The following is a 23979-nucleotide window of genomic DNA, read 5'->3' on the forward strand; positions in this document are numbered from 1 at the left end:
AAATGCTGGTGAGGACTGAAGAGGGAACAGGAGCTCCTGTGTCCAAGCAAACCAGAACCAAGTCATAGCGCCTGAACTCAAGGGGCACTATGTGCCTCAGCTGCTTTTCTTACAAGTTGTGTTGCATTTTATGTGCACGTTTAGCTAGTTAGGTTAGTTTTGTTACCATTTCAACATTTGCAAAGACATAGCAGAAGAGAGCAAAACAGGGTGAGGTAAAGATTCTCTTCTCAAAAGCCTATAAAAATTGTATGACTCTAAAATTTAATAAAACTTGGTGGGACTACAGCAGGTTTATAAAAGTCATGAGAATTACTAATTAACTCGACTTTTGGGTACCATCACCTTTGCAATTGAAAACCATAGTTTTTTTTTTAGGTGAAATTTAAGATGATTTCCTTTTCTCTGGTTCATTACAGCAGTCTTATGAGTCTTGAGAAAATCATAAGCCGTGAACAGTATTCTATAAAAAGGGGAGGAGCACTAGAGATGCTGGCAGGAAGGTCTTAATGGGAGCATTGCCCTTTTGGTTTGCATTAGGGTGTGATGTAGTAATTTATGCATGCATTCCAGATTTTTGATAATTCTTTGAATACAAAACAAGGATTAGTCATCTGTAAGTAGGAAAAATAAGGAGAAATGCCGTAAAAGTCGCCATGATGCCACCCTAAAAGTTACCAAATAACAAAACTGAGGCTTGAACCTTCAGATCTTTGTGATGAGTTGGACACATACCACACAACTAAACACGAGCTTATTTAGAACTAGGTAAAGTCAGAACCACCCTACTAAGCTGCCTTTGTCAAAAATTTTCAGATGAGTGGAGAAGAGAGAGAAAGGCCAGCAAGCAGGTGAGCCCGACACTAAAGTCCTCCCTGGGTTTTCCAGCCCGAGATCTAGAAATCTCTGGGAGGAAAAGTGGCAAGATGATGGTTGATGATGGATGATTGGTCCAAACAGAGAAGATACTGTAGCAACTTGACTGCTTATTATTGGCTTCCATGTGCCCTGGAGAGATCTTTCCCAGGAAAGAAATGAGCACCCAGATTACTACATCACCAGACTCATTTTCAGGGGTATATTCGTTTAAAACTCTTAGAGCTTCCTATCTATCTACTAAACGTTAGCATTACCATGAACCATGGCATTTGATTAAGGAGTAATTTTCTTTCCCCCCAGTTGCTTTTGGGGATGCCATGAGGTTTTCCTGTGCTCTTAAACTTAATTGCTCCCATTACCAGACTTAATAAAAGCTACAAGTGGAATAGGACTATAGAAATATCAATATGCCAGTAACTATGGCAATATTAGAAACTCACATGAACCAAGCCCTCTCATCTTAGAAATTCCGACCTGATAATTTGATGTGTAAAAATTGCCCATCGCTCACTGTGACCACCACCCCCACAGGCCTTGGGATGGTGGTTTTCACTTTGGCTGTACTTTAGGGTCATTTGAGGAGCTTTAAAAAAATTCCTTATGCCCTAAACCCTAACCTCACTTCCAGAGATTCTTACTTAATTTAATTAGTCTGCAATTGGGCATGGCTGTCCTCTTTTATGAATACAGCTAGTTTTTAAGTATAGCCAGGGTTGAAAATTACTATTATATGGAAAACTAGAGTCCCACAGAACAAACAAAGTAGCATGAGCATCTTATTCTGACTCCCCTAGGCTTTGTGACACCGCTTTATAATTATATAAAATACAAAAGGAATGGAAAAATATGATGATGTCTCAATCAATGTGGGTATCTGTAGTTTTAATTAGCACCATGGATTCATTATGGTCAGCTCTGAACCGGCCTCCACATGACAGTGGTTATATGAATTCACTTTGTATTATCATTCTGTAAATGATAATAACTGAGATTTTATAATTCAGATCCCAACAAAATCCTAGAAAAAAACACTATTTTTTGTATGGTCATTTTAGACTATCATTTATAATTTTTCTCTTTCCTATACCACATTGTTCTGGTGACTTCATATGTTCTTACTTTCTAGAATTATAACATCTGGCCTATATCAGATATATGGCACCTATAAAGACCATTAAGAGTATGTAAAGATTAGAATAATTAAGTTTGAATGGGTTAGGTTAGAATAGTTTTCAAGGACAGTCATGCAATTATGTTTTTCTTCTAAAACTTTTGCATATCAATCAGAAATTGTTCTATGGTGCCCATCCTTTCAAAATATAAGGGAGATGGGACAGTTCAGGTGTTCAGTCAAAAGTGGAATTGGCCATACTGCTCAATGATTCCCACTCATGTTTATTATTCAAGTAATAGAAGTGAGCAAGCATAAGCCTCATTCTTCCATAACATAAGCCCCTAGAATCCCATGGAAGATGGCCCAATATTAGTTTGCTTCGTGAAAGCTAGTAGCCACTGAACCATATACACTCTGAGTATTCCTATAGGGATAATTATCTACGGCCATGGCCCGCCGTGTTCCTTTCATCACAGACATCTTGAGATCTTGGGATCAGTAACATATAATAACTGAAAGAGAAGGTATAATTTTCCCCAGCCTATCTGACAATGCGTGTGGTGCCTCAGAATTAAATAGAAATGAATTTATAAAGTCCATTTTTAATTATGTGCTGAGTAGACCCATAGATTGAAGTCAACATGGCCCACGTTTTCCCAATTATTTGTCTTTTGTGGAATACAGTTGAGAACCTAAACCTCAGGTATTTTGTTTACTTGTTCACTTCAGCATCTCAATGCTGTCGTTGTGTGTTTTGGCCTGGTACAGCTGCTTGGAATTAGTCTTCAATTAAGACATTGAATGGGAGCAGATAAGAGCACTGTGGATAATTAACTTCTCTTATAAACGTATCTACACTAAAGTCCCCCAAACCATCAAGCAGTTATTACTAAGAATGGTGCTAGAATACCTACTGAAGAGTTAACATATAACCCTGGCATGGAAATGTGTTAAAGGAATGTTAAGACTTTTTAAGAAATCAATGATAACATTACTCTCTGTACTATGTAAAAAATATATAAAAATATTTTCCTTGTCGATAAGGGAAGAAACGGAACATGGGACTATAAGTGAGTTTTTATCTCTTAGATGGGTAAAATTGAACACTTTTCCCTCTTTTATTTTAGTTATCACTCACAGCTCTATGAGATATTAGTAAAGAAATGTCTCTCTAAAATGTTCAGTGTGATTAGTTCTTTCTAAATTGAGCACATTGGCAGGCGCACATCTTTTCTGGGCTCTGCTGGCATCTCATATTGGTTCAGCAAGAGTAATTCCATTTTGGAATTACCTTTTTAACTTCTGGCCTGTCCTACATTGCAGTGATAAAGCACACCTTCTGCATGAAAGACCTGAATAAGCATTCAACTTGGACTTCTTAAATTCCACTCTTTGAGAATCTTCACATCTGATCTCTTTTGGTATCAAATGATGTCAAAGACTGTGATCCTGGAATTGGGATTACAGACCTGATTCTGTTTATTAGTCTATCACTTCTTTGAAATGCTATAGGCAGACCATTAAGGTGTACAAATTGAAGCTCAAGTGCTAATTTTACCCATTGCAGAAACATCTTAATTATAAAGAGAAATAAAAGTTAATTGGAACTTCTCAGAAGGTTGTAACAAAGATGTTGTTGTTGTTGTTGTTGTTGTTGTTGTTTTAAATAAAAGAATGAGGGAGGGAAAAGCGATGGCAAGGCTTTGCTTCTCCAGGTCCATTTGTGACAGGCTATGTTTATCTTTACAGCACTGTTCAACCTCATACCAGTGGGACTGCGCGTTGTTGCCATCCAGGGAGTGAAGACAGGGTTGTATATAGCCATGAATGGAGAAGGTTACCTCTATCCATCAGTAAGTAACATGCCAAAGATATTGGCCATTCATTCAATGCTTGCAGTAGCAGCAACAACAAAATGAAAAGGATCTGTGTCTATTGATTCTGCCACTTTTGCTTTAATATTTGATCTCTACTACAATGCTGTAAGGGCTATTGGTTCATTATTCATCAATGTTTGATAATAACAGTATATCAAGCAGAAGAGAAATATTACCTCTTAAAGTTGTATATTTGCATATTTTTAAAAAATGAACTAGTTTGTAGAAAATTGAGTAATTTTGAAAGAGTTGATGTTAATCTTTTTTATTTCTCTTTAGAAATGTACTTGTCTTAGAGAGTTTCTTGTAAAAGATTATTTTGTAAAAAGAAACAGAATTAATGTGAATTCTAAAAAAGAAAATTTAAAGAGAGTAGTTCTTTTAAAACTAGGAATTTAGGTTGTGTTAATGTTTTACTGGGGAAAATACTTCTATTATAAAATGTATATTGCAGAATTTAAATCTAAGTAAGTCTTCTGTTTTGTGTTAATGTATATGAGAAGTTGAGCACATTTTTATCCATATGACTTCTGGAATATTTACTATTTACAAATAATTCATATTCAGACGTGCTGTATCCATACATTATAGTGTAGTTAGAATTAATTTCTGCCACAGAACCAAGCAATAGAGACCTAGATGAACCTATCCTTGGAGCAGAAATTGACAGGTTAAATTCATGGTGCCTCAAAGAAAAATGTTCTTATTTGGGTTTGCATGCCATCTTCATATAAATTCTTTAAAACTCTGTTGTGGGAAATATTATCATCAAAAAACTACATGTAAACATATATACGGACATTATACACACACACACACACACACACAACTTAAGCAGAAACATTCCCTGGGGCATTTTCTTGAGCAAATCTGGGAAATCCTATCAAAGAAAATGAAGTTCGAGCGGCGAATTCCCTCTGCGGTGAGCTGGAAAATGTTCTTGTTATTCTGGAAGCTTCATCTGAGTTCCCTGAAGGGTGTTCTTGCACACACACCTGGGCCCCACATTAGGCAAATTGTGTTCTGTTGCACAAGATGAATATTCAACATACCAAGAGCAAGATCCAGCTAGAATTCCCTGCCCACCCCCCCGGCCCGCCGCCTTTTAGGAAAAATATGATTCAGATAAAGATCACTTTCTGGAGATGCCTCCATTCAGATACAAGTCAATTTTATTGATTTGACATTTGTTCTGTTATTTTTGTTTCTTTCTTTTCCCTCAGGTAATCTTTGAGATGTTTAAAAATTATTAGCTGCAGCATCCGCCATAGCTTCTGGTTCTCAGGTCCTGTTAAGGATTTTATCACATTGTTTGTTGTGCTCTGATACATGTGTTGATGTCAGGGGACATGGGAATGTTTATTTTATCTTTTTGCTACTGAGGGAGGTGCTTCCTATTTTTTGTGGTGAGGTAGCACATGTATACCTTTTTTCTTTTTTTTAAGGTAGGGAAATCATCTTGAGCGTGTGGCAGGAATAGAAGTGAGGAAGGCACTAATGCCCAGTCTATGCAGTCTATGCAGCCTCCCGCCCAGGTATCAGGTCTCAGGAGGCTAGCTGGGGGTGACACCATTGGCCCCTGGATTTGTCTCAGTAACAACTTCAGGCTTGTTATTGACCCGTCCATTCTCTACTCTCACCTCCCCTGGTTCTCCAGTTCTTTGACATCTGGGCCTCCCTTCTGGTGGCTTGATTCCTGACTTATAGATGTTGGCTTTCTTCTCTTCCCATCTTGATTCTGCTTTGAATCCAGGATCTGGTAAAAGGCACTCTATCTGCCCATCCCCTACCCTGAGAGGTCCCACTGCCTATGCCAGGCCCTTACAATCCTCAGCCATCTCATAGGAAAAGGATTTAGATACAAACCAAATGCAATTTCCAATCTTTACTAATACCCCATAGTTAAAGTGCTTTGTTTATTTCAACGTAATGAAATGTGAACTTCAAATATTTCAGTAAAAAGAATATACTTTTATAGTCATTTATTTCATAATTAGTGAGTGTTTACTAGAATAATAATATAGCATAACAGAATATAACATTTACTATACTATATAATAATAATAGGTCTACTTATGTAATAATAATAATAATAATGGCTAGTATTTATATAGTACACTCTGCCCAACACTGTTCTAAGCACTGTACAGTCTTACCTCATCTAATTCTATTAAGCAAATACTATTAAAACAATCATACTGGGGCATCTGGGTGACTTAGTTGGTTGGGCATCTACCTTCTGCTCAGGTCATGATCCCAGAGTCCTGGGATCAAGTCCCAGGATAGAGTCTTGGGATCGAACCCCGCCTGCTCAGCGGGGAGTCTGCTTCTCCTGCCCCTCACCTCGGTCATGCTCTCTCTCCCTCCCTTTCTTTCTCTCTCAAATAAATAAAATTTAAAAAATAAATCTTAAAAAAATAATCATACTGATACACAGAGAGTTTAAAAATCTGTGCAGTCTGCCAGTTAGTAAATAGAGAAGGCAGGATTTGAGCATTATTAGTCTGACTCATTAGCTTACTGTTTCACTATACTATTTCCATGCGCCAGACATTTTTCATCATATGGTCTGGCACCTATTCTAACAAGAAGTTATAAACACATGATGATGTAATGAAAACCTTTAAGGAATTGTTACCTAGGGTACAAATTTCATTTCAGTTATTAAGAAGTATAATTTGAAACATAATCCCTTTCCTTTGGAGATTCTCAAATTTAAAAAAAAATCATAGAAAATTACATCTGGGAAAAGTTTGATGTTATACACTGTTATATACTGTTTAAGATTCTGAAAATTTCTTACATGTAACACCTGCAATTTAAATTTAAAAACCATGCCAAACATAGTTAACTCAACTAAGAAGTTTTGAAGTAAGTTGAGGAGCTTTAAAAGGAAAACCTCAGTCAACCTCAGGTTTAAAAAAAAAAAAAAAGTAATAAAGACTTAAGTCCTGAAAATGAAGGAATCTGTTTTAAGCTAATGCCCACTTTAAAAAGATCAACGTAATGTTTGCATGTTATAAGCCAGCGCCTAATATGGGACCAATTTTTTTGAGGATCCGTAGGTTTAGAAGGTAGGCAATAAAACACTCGGATCATTCAAAATGAATTCTGTTGAATGAAAAACACATCAGTGTTTTGACTCAAGGTGCATATTTCTCTATTTGCATTGGAAGTAAATCTCATAAGCCCCTGCCATCCAAATAAAGATATTCAATTTGTCAGATAATTTCACCTGGGGTGGGGGTAAGGGGGGGGGGACAAAAAAGGTATCTTGTCTGAAATGTAAATAACCACAGTTCTGAGGCTGAAGGCACATGTTCCCCATGGAATCTTTCCTTTGAAATGACAATAGTCATTTCTTGTGTGGTCATAATGATTCTAATATGTTCCTTGAAATGTATCTCAAGAGATTTAATGTCAGATATCAACAATTTGGTCAAAGGTAGAGCACAGGATGCAAGGTCGTCGAACAGAAACTGACAAGGAAATACTTATGTTAAAGAATTAGTTCAATATGATGCTTGGGAAAAATTGTATTTTGACCAACTATAAACTGTCTATAGTGCTGTGGGGAGCAATTTTTTTTCCCAACAACCTGTGATTTTGAAAGACTAAGAAAATCCTCCATAGAGAGACACGGTTTGAATGTAAATTCTGAACTCTGAAGAAAAACTTAGGATGAAGGGAAAAGGGTATTCATCATTTGGGCAAAGAGAAAGAAGAGTTGAAGTCGGAATGTGTTTCTGATATGAGCAAAGAAAAAGGGGAGGGGGAGGAAGGAAAAAAAGAGATTGATGGTGGGTAGAGCCCTGGGCTTGCTTGGAACACCTGGGTCCCGGATCCTGCCAACACCTGTGTTGTCATGCCCCCAACTCTGCCTCTCAAACTTCTCATCTGTAAAATTAAAAAGTTTCCCGGGAGGCTTTAAGTTAATTTGGGGGTTGAAACTTCCAGTTTTAGTCTGATTGGTTTTTTTGAATGATAAGGTAATCGACATACGTAAGATGTATAAAGATCCATTATTGTTGTCTTACCACGGGCTGACATTTATGAGAATATTATATTCCAAATGGTGCTGTAAATGTTTCTGTTACCCACATGCAGGCATCTGGGGAGGCAGTCAGCCCTGGTGTTCTCCCGAGATTAATATTTCATCTGAGTTTCTTAACCAAGTGATACAAGTAGAGAGGAAGGCAATCCTTCTTCATGCGGGTTTTTTAAATGAATCAAAAAAGTACACTGCTACTGTGTTTTGTAAATATTTGGGCTCATTAGAATCACCTGGAGGGGCGCCTGGGTGGCTCAGTCGTTAAGGGTCTGTCTTCCGCTCAGGTCATGATCCCAGGGTTCTGGGATCGAGCCCCGCATCGGGCTCCCTGCTCCGCGGGAAGCCTGCTTCTCCCTCTCCCACTCCCCCTGCTTGTGTTCCCTCTCTCGCTGTGTCTCTCTCTCTGTCAAATAATTAATAAAATCTTTAAAAAAAAATCACCTGGAAAGGAGGTAAAGGCAGATTCCTTGGATCAGACTCCAGATATTTCAATTCAGTAGATCTAGGAGGAGCCCCAGGAACCTACAGTTTAATAAGGATCCCCTACTGCCCCTACCTGCCCACTGGTGGATGAGTCAAAAGCCCATAGCCTGACAATCAACAGTGACACAGCGAACATTACAATGGCTGGTGGGGGAGAGGATGGTAGCTTTAGACCAAGGTAGTAAGAGTAGAGTTGGTGGATAGACTACCTAGGCACAGAACCCAACCTAAGTACTTGGTGTTCCTAACGTCCTCTGCCCCTAAGTTGAAGTTTACAGAAACGTGAAGCAGTTCTGTAGGCCTCTTCACTAATGCAGCAACCCAGCTATCAATACGCAATGAACGTGGGGCAGGGGGAGGGATGAAACAGCCTTTAATTCAGGAAAATAAGGAAAATGCTGTATATTCTGGAAAAAGCATGTTCAAGAACCTCAAAGTCTTATCTACTCTACATGAGATAGTTTTCCAATATTATACGCACATCTTTCAGAAGGATTTTCCTGAGCCTCTTCTACGAAGGTGGATCTGCCTCCCCACTTCTATGCCAGCAAGCGTCTCTCACGTGTCTTGAATTGTGTTCCTTCAACTTCCCAAGGCCTCCCAGATAGGAAAGCCTCAGAGTCTCTGCCTCCTTTACCATCAATCATGTTTTCCTGCTGAGTCGATAGCTCTAATAAAATGGGATGGAACATGCTATTTTCTTCTTGACATTGTTCCTCTGATCATTGTTCAAGTTTGGGGCTTAGAAATGGAACTGACTTGTTTTTTCACAGTGTGGTGTCTAATTTCCCTCAAATTTTTCTATTCTTCCCTAAGAGTTACTCATACAAAGGTACACACAGTCATTCACCTGTATTTCTATGCTCATGGGGTGTTGTGTGAGTCTTTTGGCCATCCCTGATACCCGTCCTATCTCTGAATAGCATCTATGGACATCCATTCTCAGGAAACTGCTCACCGTTTATCCCAGTGCTGCCAGGGTACTCTGTCCATGCTTCCTGGCTTTTTTTCTTCTTTAGGTAGTAGGTAGTGCATGGGGTTTATCAAGTCACTTGAGCCACAGTGACCACCATTGGCCATCAGTAACATCTGATGTTAAACCAAGAGCTTCAGTAGCATCTGAAGACCGTTCGCCTGGGGACCAGCCTTTCATAGTCTGCCCGCTGGGAGCAGGGTGGCAAAACTATAACCAGTCAGGATTCTAAGTTCATCTGGTTACACAGATTTTTTTGAATGATAAGTTACACAGAGGTGCCCCTTTCAGAATGGAAATTTTTCCACCTTTCATCCTTCAGTCCTCAGCTCTCTGAATAGGTCAGTTTCTTTAAGAAGGGTATTAAATTTGAGATGATTATTAATGTCTCTGCTTTTCTAGCAATCTATAAATCTATATGCATGTTCTTCTGCACAAACAATAACACCTTTTGAGACTATATATACATATATATAATTTGTGTATATATATTTGTGTGTGTTTCATTGGAATTATGTATTGTGCTTAAATTATACACACACTTATTCACATGATTATACTTTTGGTCAGAGTATTTTTATTTCTTTTTATGAAATGTTAAATAACAGTTTTTAAGTTTACACATATTTTAAAGCTTTACTTGCTATTCTTAAAAATATTTCTTTTTTCATTAAGTTTCCCTATGGTTTCTCCCACATTATGACTCAGTTGGATATATTGCCCAATTTGAAAATGGTTATTATCCTTTCTTGGTATTTTGGCTAGGATAATTTATAGTAATAAGAAAGCAAGTATGGCACTTCAGTTAATTTCCCTCTAGTATTCATGTAATTCCCACGATGCTGAACACTGATGCACAGAATATAATTGAGTATGACAAAGGCAAGGATGCTGTCATCCTACTTAGGGTCACTTGCCAGAAGGAAAAAGCAATTGAGAAACCAATGCAAATGTTAGACTACATATAACTAATTTTAAGTAGCCTTTTGAGAAAAGAAAAATTTGAAACATCCCATGTTAGGTTGAAAGTAGGCAATAAGAAGAAGTAAATGTACTTTTAGGCTATCCAAGTTCCAATGCCATTTTATAGAGTACAGAGGCAGGAATTGGGGTTGACGGGGAGAAGATACTGAAGCTTAAGAGGGAGAAGAGGGGAAAAAGGAAAATGGAAGGGAGATCACAAATCAGCAGTAGGGCAATGCACTGGGCAGTGTTAGGAAAGAGGAAAGAGAAGAAAGAAAGAAGAGAGGATGGGAGGAGCAGACAGCAAAGGGGAGGAAACGGGAGACACCGTCACCAGGCAAGGAGAGAGGGAGGGCCATGTCTTCTGCTCACTCCATCACCTTCCTGGGAACCCCCCCTCCCCGCCGCCACACACACACACATAGCTGACTCCTGGCTCCAGCCTCCCACTCTGGGGTGGAGAAAACAAGACCCTCCCTCTTGAAGTCCAGGCTGGGTTTTCCAACCACACCCAAAATACCTTCTCTGCTCCAGCCCCATGACCATTTTCCCCTATTTCCCTTTCCTTTAGCCTCCTTTCCAAAATTCTGGCTGTGCTTAGTTAATGTTATTCTCTAAGCAAGGAACAGTGTGGCCATAATTTGGTTTCCAAGGGATTATACGTGCAATGGTGAGGATTAGTGGGAAGAGACTAACGGCAGTGTGACCACTGAGGGATGGTCAGTGAGGGATGCTGAGTATATACAATGGGATAATATTCAGACCTAGGAAAGGAGATCCTGTCATTTGCAATATTGTAGATGGACTTAGAGGACAGTAGAGTAAAATAAATCATACACATAAAGAAAAAACCTGCATGATCTTACTTGTGGAATTTAAACAAATCAAATACCTAGAAACAGAGACTTGAACCATGGTCACCGGGGCCAGGGAGATGGGGGAAATGGCAGGAAAAAGAGAGAGAAACCTAAAGAGGGCTTGCAAACTACAAACATTTGTTTTGTTGGGACAGCATATGTGCACGTGCATGTGCTCTCTGTGATCTAGTGGGGCTTGCACTCTACAGTCTACAGTTTAAGCACAGTGACAGCTTCTCCTGAATTTTATAAAGGAAGATAGTGCACAAGTCAACTTCGTTTCTGGGCCTGGAGACAGTGGTGTTGGCAACCCCCGAATGAAGGGACTGGAAAGGATGAGAGATATTTGAAGTGTTTCTGAGAAGATGTGGAAAGAAGTCCATGGTGGTCTGGGTATGGGGGTGACAGAGTCAGGGCTCGCTCTGAAAGGACTGACTCGGAACCTGGTGATCCGCGGCGCTTCTTATGGAGAAAACAAAACCCAGAAGGAGTAAGGGGCGTGGGTGGAGGAGTCTGCTGCATTGAGTTTGAGACATGTTCACTTTGCCCACAGAAGATGCAGGTGGGTTATAATCCCACTCGATCACTACTGGATGATGACAAAGCTTCTTTCCCCTGAAAGAACCATTGCTAAGGGCTGTCTTAAGAATGATGTGCAGATAGAGAAAAAATTGTCTGTGACAGATGGTGATTGTTTTCCTTTTCTTCCTGAATGTAAGACAAACAATGAAGAAATGGGGTGAATGACATCAGCATAAATGAAGTTAGATTATTAGAAAGAACTTTATAAAATGAAACATGACTTCTTGGGAAAGTGTTTTTATATATTTTACTTAATTCCTAAGTATACAAAATCAGTAGAGGCAATTTGGGACACTGGATAGCAAAGTGGAGGACTAGCTGAGTTAAATTCATAACTTGTATAAAAATGATGCTCATAATATGGGAGGGGACTATCAGGTTTTCACATATTCTCGTGGTGGTTCAAAATCCTCAACATATATGAGACTCACTTAGATAGCAGTGTAAATAACCAGATCCCAGAACATTAGCCCGAAAAATTCCAATTCAGTGAATCTAATATGTCTTAAGAATCAGAATTTAGAATATATATCCCAGCATTTCTAGTGCAGATGCCTGAAGGAGCACACTTTGATAAACATGGGTCAACATCACTGTCTCAGGAACCAGGACATTGAGATTAAATGATTTTATGTTTATTTATATGATGTTATAGAAACAGCATATTGTTTATGATCTACAAATTCACAGTCCAGTTCAGGCCCTTGCAGTAAGCAGAATGACCTGGCCATAAGTAGTGCTCACCTTTCCTGTTGACCAGGTGGGCTGGCCTGTGAGCAAACAGAAAAGCCTTGTCTGTGATCGCCCCACTCTGTCTGGGAAAGAATAGGACAAGAAATGTGTCCTTGAGCATCGAGATGATGTGTGGAGAGAGAGGAGTTTTGCTGAGAATTGAGAAAATAGAAACATAGTAAGACACTGGATTTCAAACCAATAGCGCAGTCCTGAAAAGGAGAAGTGGTCTCCATCACATAAAGCTCAGGGGAAAAATCAGCCTGAGACAGATGGCGGGGGGGCCATAGGGCACCTGCTGAATTGAAGGGCCAATTCAGGCCAAGGGCATCCTGTCAGAGCAGGTTGCTAAGGACAATGGACCTGGGTTGTTCAGAAGTGAACTCTTTTTAGTAGTAAAACATTTACCAATGAAACAAATACCTTTATTTAATAAGTTGTTTATTTTTCCTACCTTTCTATTTCCTTGAGACAATTTTGTTTTCCTGTAAGCAAGGTCTCTCCATACAAGTCTCATTTCTGGAATAGAGTAGACTTCCTTCTCTTTCCTAGGTGAACTGTGCTTGGTCCACCTTTGAGCAACTTTTCCAGGGCCTGTAGAGAGAGCAGGTCGATCCCATATGGATCCATCGCTATACAGATTTCTTACGTACACAAACCCTGTAATACCTACCTCACAAAAATTAAACACGTATATCCAATAATAAAAGAGTCTGCAAGAAATATATGGAAGACTACTTCTACTCAGTATAATTACTCAACGCTTAAATGTAGGCTGAAGAGTCAAGCACTTGGTGGGGATGTGTATAATAATGAGTTTACTTATTCACTCATTCAAGAAGCACTCTTGTATGCCTTCTACTGACAGCTAATGTGCTGTGTGTGCTGGGGCTTCAGAGATAACTGAAAAGGTTCTGATTTAAAAACAACAAGAGGGGCGCCTGGGTGGCTCAGTCGTTAAGCATCTGCCTTCGGCTCAGGTCATGATCCCAGCGTCCTGGGATCGAGCCCTATGTCGGGTTTTTTGCTCAGCGGGGAGCTTGCTTCTCCCTCTCCAGCTTGTGTTCCCTCTCTCACTGTATATCTCTCTTTCAAATAAATAAATAAAATCTTTAAAAAAAAAAATAAAAACAACAAAAAACCCCTGAGCATCCAATGGATAGGATGTACATCTTGACTAAATGAATTCTAAGGCTCTTATCTTTCCTCAGAATCTATGATTCCCTGATTGTACATTTCCTATCACTTTTCAATAGTGATGGATATGTAGGAGGTCTTCAATTTATAGTTCTTGATTGATTATGGTTAAGGTAGAATAAACGTCACCGGCAAATTTTATTAATTTATTCCTCGAGTCCCCTCCTGTTCATGATATTTATTATGCATGACACTTATCTTTTTACCCACTGGAAAACATTAAGCATCAGCAAAGAATATAGGAGTCTGTTTATTTCTCAAGTTAGAATTGCAGAAAAGCACTATTTACACATTCCTTTCCTGAAAGAGCATGATAAACCCACAGAGACAGAACTTGGATATGCAATGTCTGCATTCTAACATGGTTATATTTGCATTAATGAAGTGAGTGGTAATGTCTTCACCTTATGAGAGGAGCTCAGAGCAAAGAAATAAAACCCAATTTCTGGTCAATGTTGCTACCACTTAGACTTGAACATTTTATTTTATTTTATTTTTTTAAAGATTTTATTTATTTATTTTGAGAGAGAGAGAATGAGAGAGAACACATGAGAGGGGATAGGGTCAGAGGGCAAAGCAGACTCCCTACCAAGCAGGGAGCCTGATGCGGGACTCGATCCCGGGACTCCAGGATCATGACCTGAGCCGAAGGCAGTCGCTTAACCAACTGAGCCACCCAGGCGCCCCAAGACTTGAACATTTTAAAGCAAGCACATGAATAATGATAATTAGAGAAAGAATTTTATTATTTCTGTATGTTCATGAAATGGCATCAAGTACTTTGGTTTTTTATTTCCTTTTAGTGTGAAAGAAAAAAATACCATTGGAGTTTGCCATTTTATCCTGGTTTTTCTCTAGGGTGAAAACTACGAAATACTGTAAAGAGTAACAAAATTTAGGTTTGATTAAAGTGTTTTAGGTTTTAAAATCCTGTATTCATAGAGGGTAGATGATAGGTAGGTAAATAATGGAAGAAATGTTTGCATATAAGGACTTTTAAAGACTACCTCAGAAACGATAAACAGTATCTACCTAAAATGATCGACAATATTTGAGAATGAACTATCTCTTTGTTTTCATTTTCTACATCATGAAAAAAATAAAAAAAAAAAAACTATATAAATGCCAAAGCCAATATACCATACAGTGAATAGCAAATCAGCTCTAACAGTAAAACAACAGTTAATAGCTACTAAAATTGAGGGCAAAACTCTGCTTCTTTAAAAATTGTCTGTATATGCAGGAGGCTCATGATTGAAATTGCTACACGTCATCCACCCAAGTTGAGTTCATGGGTTTTCTTTCTGATTATTTTACTTTCTGAGGATTCTTCTTACTTCTGGCATGTGAGCTACGGTGCTGGGGACTCTGAGAAATTGGAAACTACGAGTTCATGGTGGGCTCTGCACAGGAATTTCTCCGTTTCCTCAATGCAGTTTACATCTCATTTTTTAGTCACTTGGGAATAAAAAGAAAAATTAGAAAAATTATTTTTTTAAGATTTTATTTATTTATTTGAGAGAAAGAGAGAGAGCACAAGTGGGGGAACGGCAGAGGGAGAGGAAGAAGCAGCCGTCTCCAGGGGCTCGATCCCAGGACCCTGAGATCATGACCTGAGCAGAAGGCAGACGCTTAACCTACTGAGTGAGCCACCCAGGCACCCCAAAAGAAAAATAACTTATGAAATAATTCATAACATTATGAAAAACTACACTACTTTTCTTTTTTCTGGAGAAAGAACTAAAACAACCTTTTTTTTTTTTTTTTTTTTTTGAAAAACCAAACTGGCTGTTCTTCACATGTTATATAGTTAACAATTGACAAAATCATTCTTTGGTGATAATTTTCCTTGTTACTTCTTCTTTATGTTCTCTGTTTCCACTAGTTTTATATATTTTTAAATTATGTTTCAGAGTTAATTTTTTAAAATTTTTTATTTAAATTCAATGTAGTTAACATATACTGTATTATTAGTCTTAGGAGTAGAATTTAGTGATTCATCAGTTGCGTGGAACACCCAGTGCTCACTAAATCAAGTGCCCTCCTTAATGCCCATCACCCAGTTGTCCCATCCGCCTCCCACCTCCCCTCCAGCAACTCTCAGTTTGTTTCCTAGAGTTAAGAGTCTCTTATGGTTTGCCTCCCTCTCTGTTTTTTATCTTATATTTTTCCCTTCCCCTATGTTCATGTGTTTTGTTTCTTGTTTCCACTAGTTTTAGAGTTATAGTATTATCAAAAGAATGATGACCCATTATTTGACTGAAAATGTTGGCCACATTTCCATTCTAATATTACCTGTCAACCAATATTGGTGCAACACATTCCTGAACCAAGAGAAATATGGTGAAAAAGACAGACACAACACCTGACCTCATGGAACTTACAGTTTCTATAGATGTGAGTTCCCTGCACAGGGCATTTTCACTTTGAATGATTTCTTTAGATTCTGGAAGTGTGTTTTGTGCTCTGAGCTACTTTGGGTTTCACTAAATGTTAGCTGTTTGTCTTAAGGTAAGGTATTCGGTTTGGAAGGCTAGTTTATAGAAAGGTACATAATGCACTCTGAGCAAGGACGTAGTAGACTCTTAAGAGTTTCATTTGGAGTTAGATACTGGTTTTAAGGTCTTATGACTATATGAAATGAAGAGAGATAAGTCACTTTTAATAGGCATGTCCCAGCCCCTGCAAAACATCATAATTGGTTGTAATTTGCTGTCCCAATAGAGCCAGAGACTGAATAGGAACAAGATATTTTTAGAATTGCTACATCTCTAACAAGGTGGAAATATTTTATTTGGTCATTAATCCTAGATCTAGGCCACTGTTTAGCAGAAATGGTTATGCAGGCAAGCAGGAAACATTCTACTTTACTTTTAAGCTGGAACAACTAGTACCTAAAAGCACTAACCTGACAAATGATGAGGATTGATTTATGTCATGAGAGGAGCTTTTCCTCATGTTATTTAATGAATTAACTGTGGGTGCCCTTCACCAGGGTGTAAGGACAAGCGTTGATTGTCAATGACTCCCCATTAATGTAAACTTCTCCAACTAACTCATCTTTCAACTCTGAACCTTTTATACTTTGTTTCTACTATCTAAACCTTAGACTCAGTTCATGAGATCCTTGTCATCGCAAATTATTTTCTGTGGTAAGCAATACTCTGTTATTGTTCAGGAGTTTTGGTTTCCTGGGCTGTACTTCAGACACAGCTTTGAAAAAGATAAATATCTTTCTTGCTTGTAGGTAATAAAGAGTAAAATTATGATATGAAGATACATTACCTTGTGAGTTGCCTATTTGTTGCGGTATGAGAAACAATGGTTTTTATTAAAAGGGACATTAAATGCTCACAATGCAAAGATGCAAATTCATTTACAAAGACTTCCTCCATAATCAAGACGTATTACTCATTTTTGCTATTGTGTTAAATGGTAAAATGATGGTTAAAAAAGTTATGTAACTTTGGAAGAAATCGTGACATCTCCTGAATTATTATTTAAATATTGTCATGTAACATTTTGCTTTCTATCCTGTAACCATCAATTAATGTTATCAATAGAAGCCATGGAAAATTGTTTTTGTATCAAGAATTTGCAATTTGGATAACTTTACCTACCATTTAATGGTGGCCAAGATGCCTAACTCCTACATTGTTTTTATTCCAATATCAGTTAGAACTCTATATTACTAACAATATCGATAATGGAAGAATCAACTTTTAAACTGTGCAGAAGTTCTCGAGACAACTTTTTTTTATTTTTTATTTTATTTTATTTTATTATTATTTTTTTTAATTTTTTTATTCTTATGTTAATCCCCATACATTACATCATTAGTTTTAGATGTAGTGTTCCATGATTCATTGTTTGTGCATAACACCCAGTGCTCCATGCAGAATGTGCCCTCCTCAATACCCATCACCAGGCTAACCCATCCTCCCATTCCCCTCCCCTCTAGAACCCTCAGTTTGTTTTTCAGAGTCCATCTCGAGACAACTTTTACTTAGAGACAAGGTAAGAGGCATTCTCTTAATGTCCATGGAGAAATAAACTCTAATGTGCAATATCATATTAAAATAAAGGAGGAAGAAATTGGTCCACAGGTGCCGTAAATGGGGTTAGCTGTTTTCCTAATGCAGTGTGAGGCTTTTGAAAGACTGTTTTATAGACTAAGCAAAGCCAAATATATACCCAAGAGAAATAGCAGTGAGCCTTTATTTAATTTAAAATTACATTACGTGAGAAGGCTTGCACACCGAAATGAGAAGAATGGCCTTGGGCGATAGTTCCCTTATGTTTATCTAAAAAAATCGAATAACACCTTGTAGGAATCTGAATGCAGACAAAGTTCTTATTAATTTTTATGCATCGTTCATGGAGAAACAATAACCAGAAAGAGGAAGAAAAAGAAAGAAAGAAAGAAAGAAAGAAAGAAAGAAAGAAAGAAAGAAAGAAAGAAAGAAAGAAAGAAAGAAAAGAAAGAAAGAAAGAAAGAAAGAAAGGAAAGGAAAATAGGAAAGGAAGGAAGAAGGAAGGAAAGAAGAAAAGAAAGAAAGAAAAAGAAACAGAAAGAAAGAGGAAGGAAGGAAGGAAGGAAGGAAGGAAGGAAGGAAGGAAGGAAGGAAGGAAGGAAGGAAGGAAGGAAGACAGGCAAAGAAAGAAAGAAACCATGTCAGTAATATGTGATTATTTAAAAAGCACGGGGTGTTTGGTCATACTTTAGTGTTTGGAGCCGAAAATCCAGTCCTGACTTTATTTTATTCCTGATGGTCAGTGTTTGGGACCAATTGGAAATTCCTCAGACTCATTACACCATTAACTACCAGGACCAAAATGTCATGTTATTTAAATTTTTTATGAATAACAACTTCATTATATACTATGTTTCTAATATGACTGTGGAAAACTATGAAATATGGCACATTGTAGCAGTTAATTTCAATTATCTAATATTCCAATCATTTTCTTAACAAGAGACTTGCCTAAGGGTCTGCTAAAACGCTGCATATTGGGCAAATGACTGTGCACTAATTGATCCAACAGTAGCACGTTAAAATTACCTTAACCATTCTGTTCAAGATCTAATCGTATTTTCTGTTGATGTCAGTGTTCTACTTAGAAACAACCAGTGCTTTAAAATAAATTTTTACTGTGGAAAGAGTGATAGATGGCAGTACTGGCTACTTGTGATTTTACATTTGAGAAGGGGTGGTGAGAACAGCAATACAATGGGGAAGAAACATAATGCCCAAGTTTACGAATGTAGGGAATGCAAAGGTCAGAGTCATGTTATTGTATTACTGAATTATTCTTGTGAATTCCACTTCGAAGTGAGTTTGTTCAGGATAATTCGGTAACTGAAGGGGTGAATGCAGAGTACCTGGCTATGTTAGCACTGGGAAAAAGTAGAATTATTTTACTGTGTGCACTGGGTGGTGTATTTGCATATGATTATTCTATAATCATAAACTACTAAGACCTACTCTTTCCCACCCAATGAAAATGGCACGCCCTTAGAAATTCATATTCTGATATGTACATGTACCTATTTTTCTCTTCATTATCACTCAGGTATTTTTCTGCAAACTCACTTGTGAAGCACCATGAAAATAAAATCCACCTTTAGGGACATTGTATCAGATCTATAACTCACAGCTCCTGTTATTTATTTATTATTTATTATATAATTCATTTCTTCGATGGACAGCAGAGTGGGATTGATAGGCGGACAGGTATAGCGACTGGGAGGAGAAAACACCCAGCTCAGAAGACAAAATGAAAGCCGGCAAAGCCATGAGCACTAATTAAAGAATTTGGACACTCTGAGTGACCTTGAGAATCCTGAATGACTTTTTATAACACAATGATGACATCTGAAATGCTTTCCAAGGAATAGATGATGTTTCCTTTAATCTGCTGATACTGTGATTATGTTCTGGCAGAATGATGGCAATTAATTACATTAGGGCAGCGAACATCGCCATGCCTGTCATATACGCATCCGCAACAAGTCACAATTTCCCCAGGTGTACAGTTGACCTGATGGGCACAGTGCCAGCAACAGCCGTCTCTCTGACTCTTCTTAAGGCCACTGAGCAAGCCCCATGCTGAACCACTGGGGTAGCAGGAAATGAGCGCATGCTATTTCTCCTCTCTGGTCTATCCCAGGATCCCTCCTCAGAATTTTAGGAAGACTAGAATTCTGATGATCGCAAAAGGCATTTCTGTTTCTCTGTGAGTGCATATACATCCTTGTTATAATCCCCAATATAGATGACATTCAAGTACATGGTCCTTCAAATCAGTGCCCACACAAGTTTGAATGCTTGAAAGAGAGCTGCAGATGCAATGGTTTTCTACATTTTTCTGAGTTTCATTAAGTCTAGTGAGTTCAGGAGAAATGAAATAGCCTTTCTTCTGTAGTGTTCTAATTATGAAAACAATAAGCCCATAGGAAAGAAATTCTGGAGCTTTGGGGATGAAATCTTTTTTTTTCTTTTCTTTTTTGGTAAGATTTACAACTCAGTTCACTTCATTGATAGACCTCGGGGTTTCTTTATTTCATGCCTGCAACTGTTATTACTACCTTTCTCTTAGTGTCAGATGGCTTTCACTCTGTCACTGGAATGACCTAGAAACAGTCCTGGGAAAGTAGATCCCATAAAATAACGTTTTTATGCCATGTATTTATGTCCTGAAACTAGATAAAATGTCAAAATACAGTAGAAATAAGTGTATAATAAAGCTAAAATGTATGTGCATGATTCTAAGGGGAACTTGTTACTGCTTTTTAAATATATTGACTTGAAAACTAATTAAATTAATTCATTCTGTGGTTTTTAAGATTTTAAAGATAGAATATAATATCCTTTTGATGATGATTTCAGTAAAAATTTATTTTAAATTGTGGTAATATGTATCTTATGTCATACCCTTAAGAGGGCCATTTTATCACCTCATTTGGAAATGACAAACTCAGCCTGGAAAGATAAATGTATTTTTTTATCACACGGGTGATTTTGAAAATATAATTTATTTAATTGTGATACATCTCTGGGTCTCTTTAAGGATGATCATCTATGAAAAAGTTTACCATATTTCTATCCATATTTGCATGAGAGAAATAATGATGTTGCAAGGAATATACTAGTATTCTAGTTGCTGATGTATATGCATTATGAGAAAAGTATTTTATCCATATTTAGCTGTGCTGTTGGTTTCAATATATTTCTCACTTAACACTTGCAATTCTGCCATAATGAAGGAGTGTATAATTACTCTTAGCCTATTTAACGTATATGGAACAATCAGGAAAAATTCTGGATATTCAGATTGCCAGGATGAATGAAATGTTAGTTTTCTTTGTAAAAGATATTGAAAATTATTAAGGGGAAAAACACCTACTTAGTTCAGCTAGACTCCCTACAAGTTTAAAGGAGGTGGGAACCCAGATAATAATATTTCAATCCATTTCCATTTTCCTTCCTGCCAAGACCCTTTATGAGGTTCGTAATTATCATGCACTTAACCTTTGTGCAATTTTTACTTATAATCTTTTATTAGTGATGCTTCAGTTGCTGATACATGATATTCACAGGAGAAATAAGGCACTACTTCAGATTGTACAGTTTTATATCATTCTTCTTGGACCACATCGTTTATTTCTAGTATTCTTTTTTTAAACTTTTACTTCTATATTAGGTATCATGATAGCACTGCTAATGAATTGTTTGCACTTAGCAAGTAAATGAGACACAACTCTTATTAGATAAAGCTGTTGTCCACAGGATTTCAAGTGAGCTGCACAGAGCAGTATGAGGAAATGTTGGAAGTATGCACATAGTTGCATGTGGACCAGATTGTTGGCCCACTGACCAGATGCATAACTAGTCACACTGTTACAATTATACGCACGCAGATCTCAGCCACACTCAGGATTCCATCCCAGGAATAGGAAGCTTTCTGCCAACCCACCCTGTGAAGTCTTCCCTGATCCATTGCCCCTCCCCCCACCGCATGCCAGAACAAGGGTTGATTTCCTCTCTTCTTTAAACACCCACAATATGGTACTCGTACCTCATGAACAGCTCTGAGGTCCTTCTTTCTTTGCTTAGAGACCTCCGTTAATAAGCTTCAGATTCTTCCTTGTTAGCCTTTTCCATATTCACCTCTTTTTTTTTCTCATCCCTGATTTCTTTCTGTCTCTGTCAGCATGCCAGCCCTGTGGTTTCTTTATCTCCCTGTCTCTACGCGGTGACCTTCACCACTACCCTCAAGCCATAATTGTTTCTGCCACTGGATATTTCCGTGTCAATCATTCTCCTTTATATGTGTCTTTATCAATGGCCACTGTAGAAGTCTGTTCTCTCCCACGCCCAGAGCAATTCTCCCTCTCCAGCTCTCATTATTCCAGGAATGGCTTCCCAAATTTTTATATCACATCAGAGTCGTTGTTTTTTGTTTTGCAAGTTGTGTGCACATAAAGATTTGTTCAGCAAACATTTAAGGTCTTGGGTTAAAAATGCTTCCCACATGCCACAGGCCATGAAAGCTGTTGAAAGACGATTATTGAAAAATCCAACACATTTATAAATTTTGACCAACATTAAATTTTTGAAAAACACTTTGCTTTCACCAATTAAGGTTGTGTTAGCTACAGGTGCCATAGTGATTTTTCTTATCCCAGACATTTAAAAATATCCCTAAACTCTAAAATACCATATTTGTTATGGTGTAAGGATTTTCTTCGTAAATGCACTTCTTCATTTTCTGTTTTCTGCATCGCTATCCTTCCATGGCATTTACAAAGTACTAGCAGATGTATGGTGCCAGGTACCTCATAGGACAAGTCCTTGCAGGCTGAGAGTTCACATTTTAAGTGGATCGTGGGGATTCACCATTATTCTACCAAAAACGGTGAGAACCAACCCAAATGAAAGATCTTCTGGACCTAAATCCGTTCCTGTTTATTCCCACCATGTCAGTGGAGTAGGAGCATTGGTCTTCCGGCACGTGCTGTACAATCTTTCAGATTTCCAACATCATGACTCTGGGCTCTGAGTTAGTTGTTTTGGATTTGCCAGGCTATGTTCAATACACACGTGCGCCTCCATGGAAACATCTCCCAAGCAGATAGCTGCACATGATTTAGGGAAATTATAGTCTTCCTAAAGCAAAAGTCAGTGAGAATGTACACTGAGGATGTATGCAGTGATCGCATTTTATCACTGGATGTTTGGAAATTATATAAAGGGAGACTCATCATGGTGCTGCGTATGCTAAGCCTAGAGTACCATACGTTTTAAAATGGGCAATTCTGTTCTGCCCTAGGGTAAAGATTAAAAAGCAAAAGTAACTCGGCCATATGGTAAGAGAACTGTGAAGTGTGTTGAATAAAAGACTTAGAGCCTGTGAATATGTGGGTGCAATAATAAATGGGCTTTAAATATATGTCCTTTATTCACTAAAGCTCCAAAGCAAAAAGGTTTCTATAGAAGGCAATGTTCTCATGCATATTATTCAAGCCAGTTTCAAGGAATGATATTTTTTAGTGTGGCTGAGAATGCAGAGAACAACTGTTTTGGGGCCAGCAAGTCTATGTAGGGGTGACATAATGTCAAAATCACTGGTGACATTAGTCTTTCTATGTATCTGGCCTTCCCAGTTCTAGCGAATGCCCATAATTGTCAGCAGTGCAAGGATCTTCTTTCTGTCAGTTATTTGTCATGGTTTTAAGAATGTTTTATTTAATGGCTTCAGTTTGTGTCCTGATATTTGTGGTAGTAGCTAGACTTAGAAAGCATACAGAAGTGCTTTCAAAGTTGAAATGGCTATGCCTCTGAAACTCACCCTGTCCCTTTACACTCATTTGATTTAAATTATTTTCCTATCATGTCCATGGCAAGCTTTTACAAGAGGAAACTCTAAGTTAATTTGTAAGTCTCATATTAAGGTCCTTTCTGTCTCATAATTTTAAAATTATGTTGATAACTGACATTATTTGTTTCATATTTATGTCCCATGCTTTTATTGTAAGTCTCGTAGAGTTTGAGAGGGCTCCTTTTTACATAAATTTACTTTCTCAATATCCCCCCTTTCCCAAGTCGCCTCTCCCCAAGTTGCCACTCATTCGCTCTGTCAGGAAAACTTCCATTCATTGGTCACCGACGAGGACAAAGGACCCCTTCCCTGAACTTGCTGAAGCCTGTTCAATCATGATTTCTTCCCTACTCGCTTATATCTAGATCCACAATCCTTTCGTTCCTCAG

The 23979-nt window shown here is 38.0% G+C and overlaps 1 protein-coding gene across 5 annotated transcripts in view; it reads left to right on the forward strand.

Moving 5' to 3' along the window:
• FGF14 (fibroblast growth factor 14) overlaps window positions 1-23979 on the forward strand; it is a 604063-nt gene that overhangs the window by 481518 nt on the left and 98566 nt on the right. For all 5 annotated transcript variants that reach the window (XM_045869672.2, XM_064585920.1, XM_064585921.1 and 2 more), the window contains one exon: window positions 3743-3846. In XM_045869672.2, the coding sequence (XP_045725628.1) occupies window positions 3743-3846 (104 nt within the window). The remainder of the gene's footprint in view (window positions 1-3742; window positions 3847-23979) is intronic.

The sequence above is a fragment of the Mirounga angustirostris genome, unplaced genomic scaffold (assembly GCF_029215605.1).
Source record: "Mirounga angustirostris isolate CCGP_5_RB_7025 unplaced genomic scaffold, mMirAng1.0.hap1 SCAF_3, whole genome shotgun sequence".
NCBI lineage: Eukaryota > Metazoa > Chordata > Mammalia > Carnivora > Phocidae > Mirounga > Mirounga angustirostris.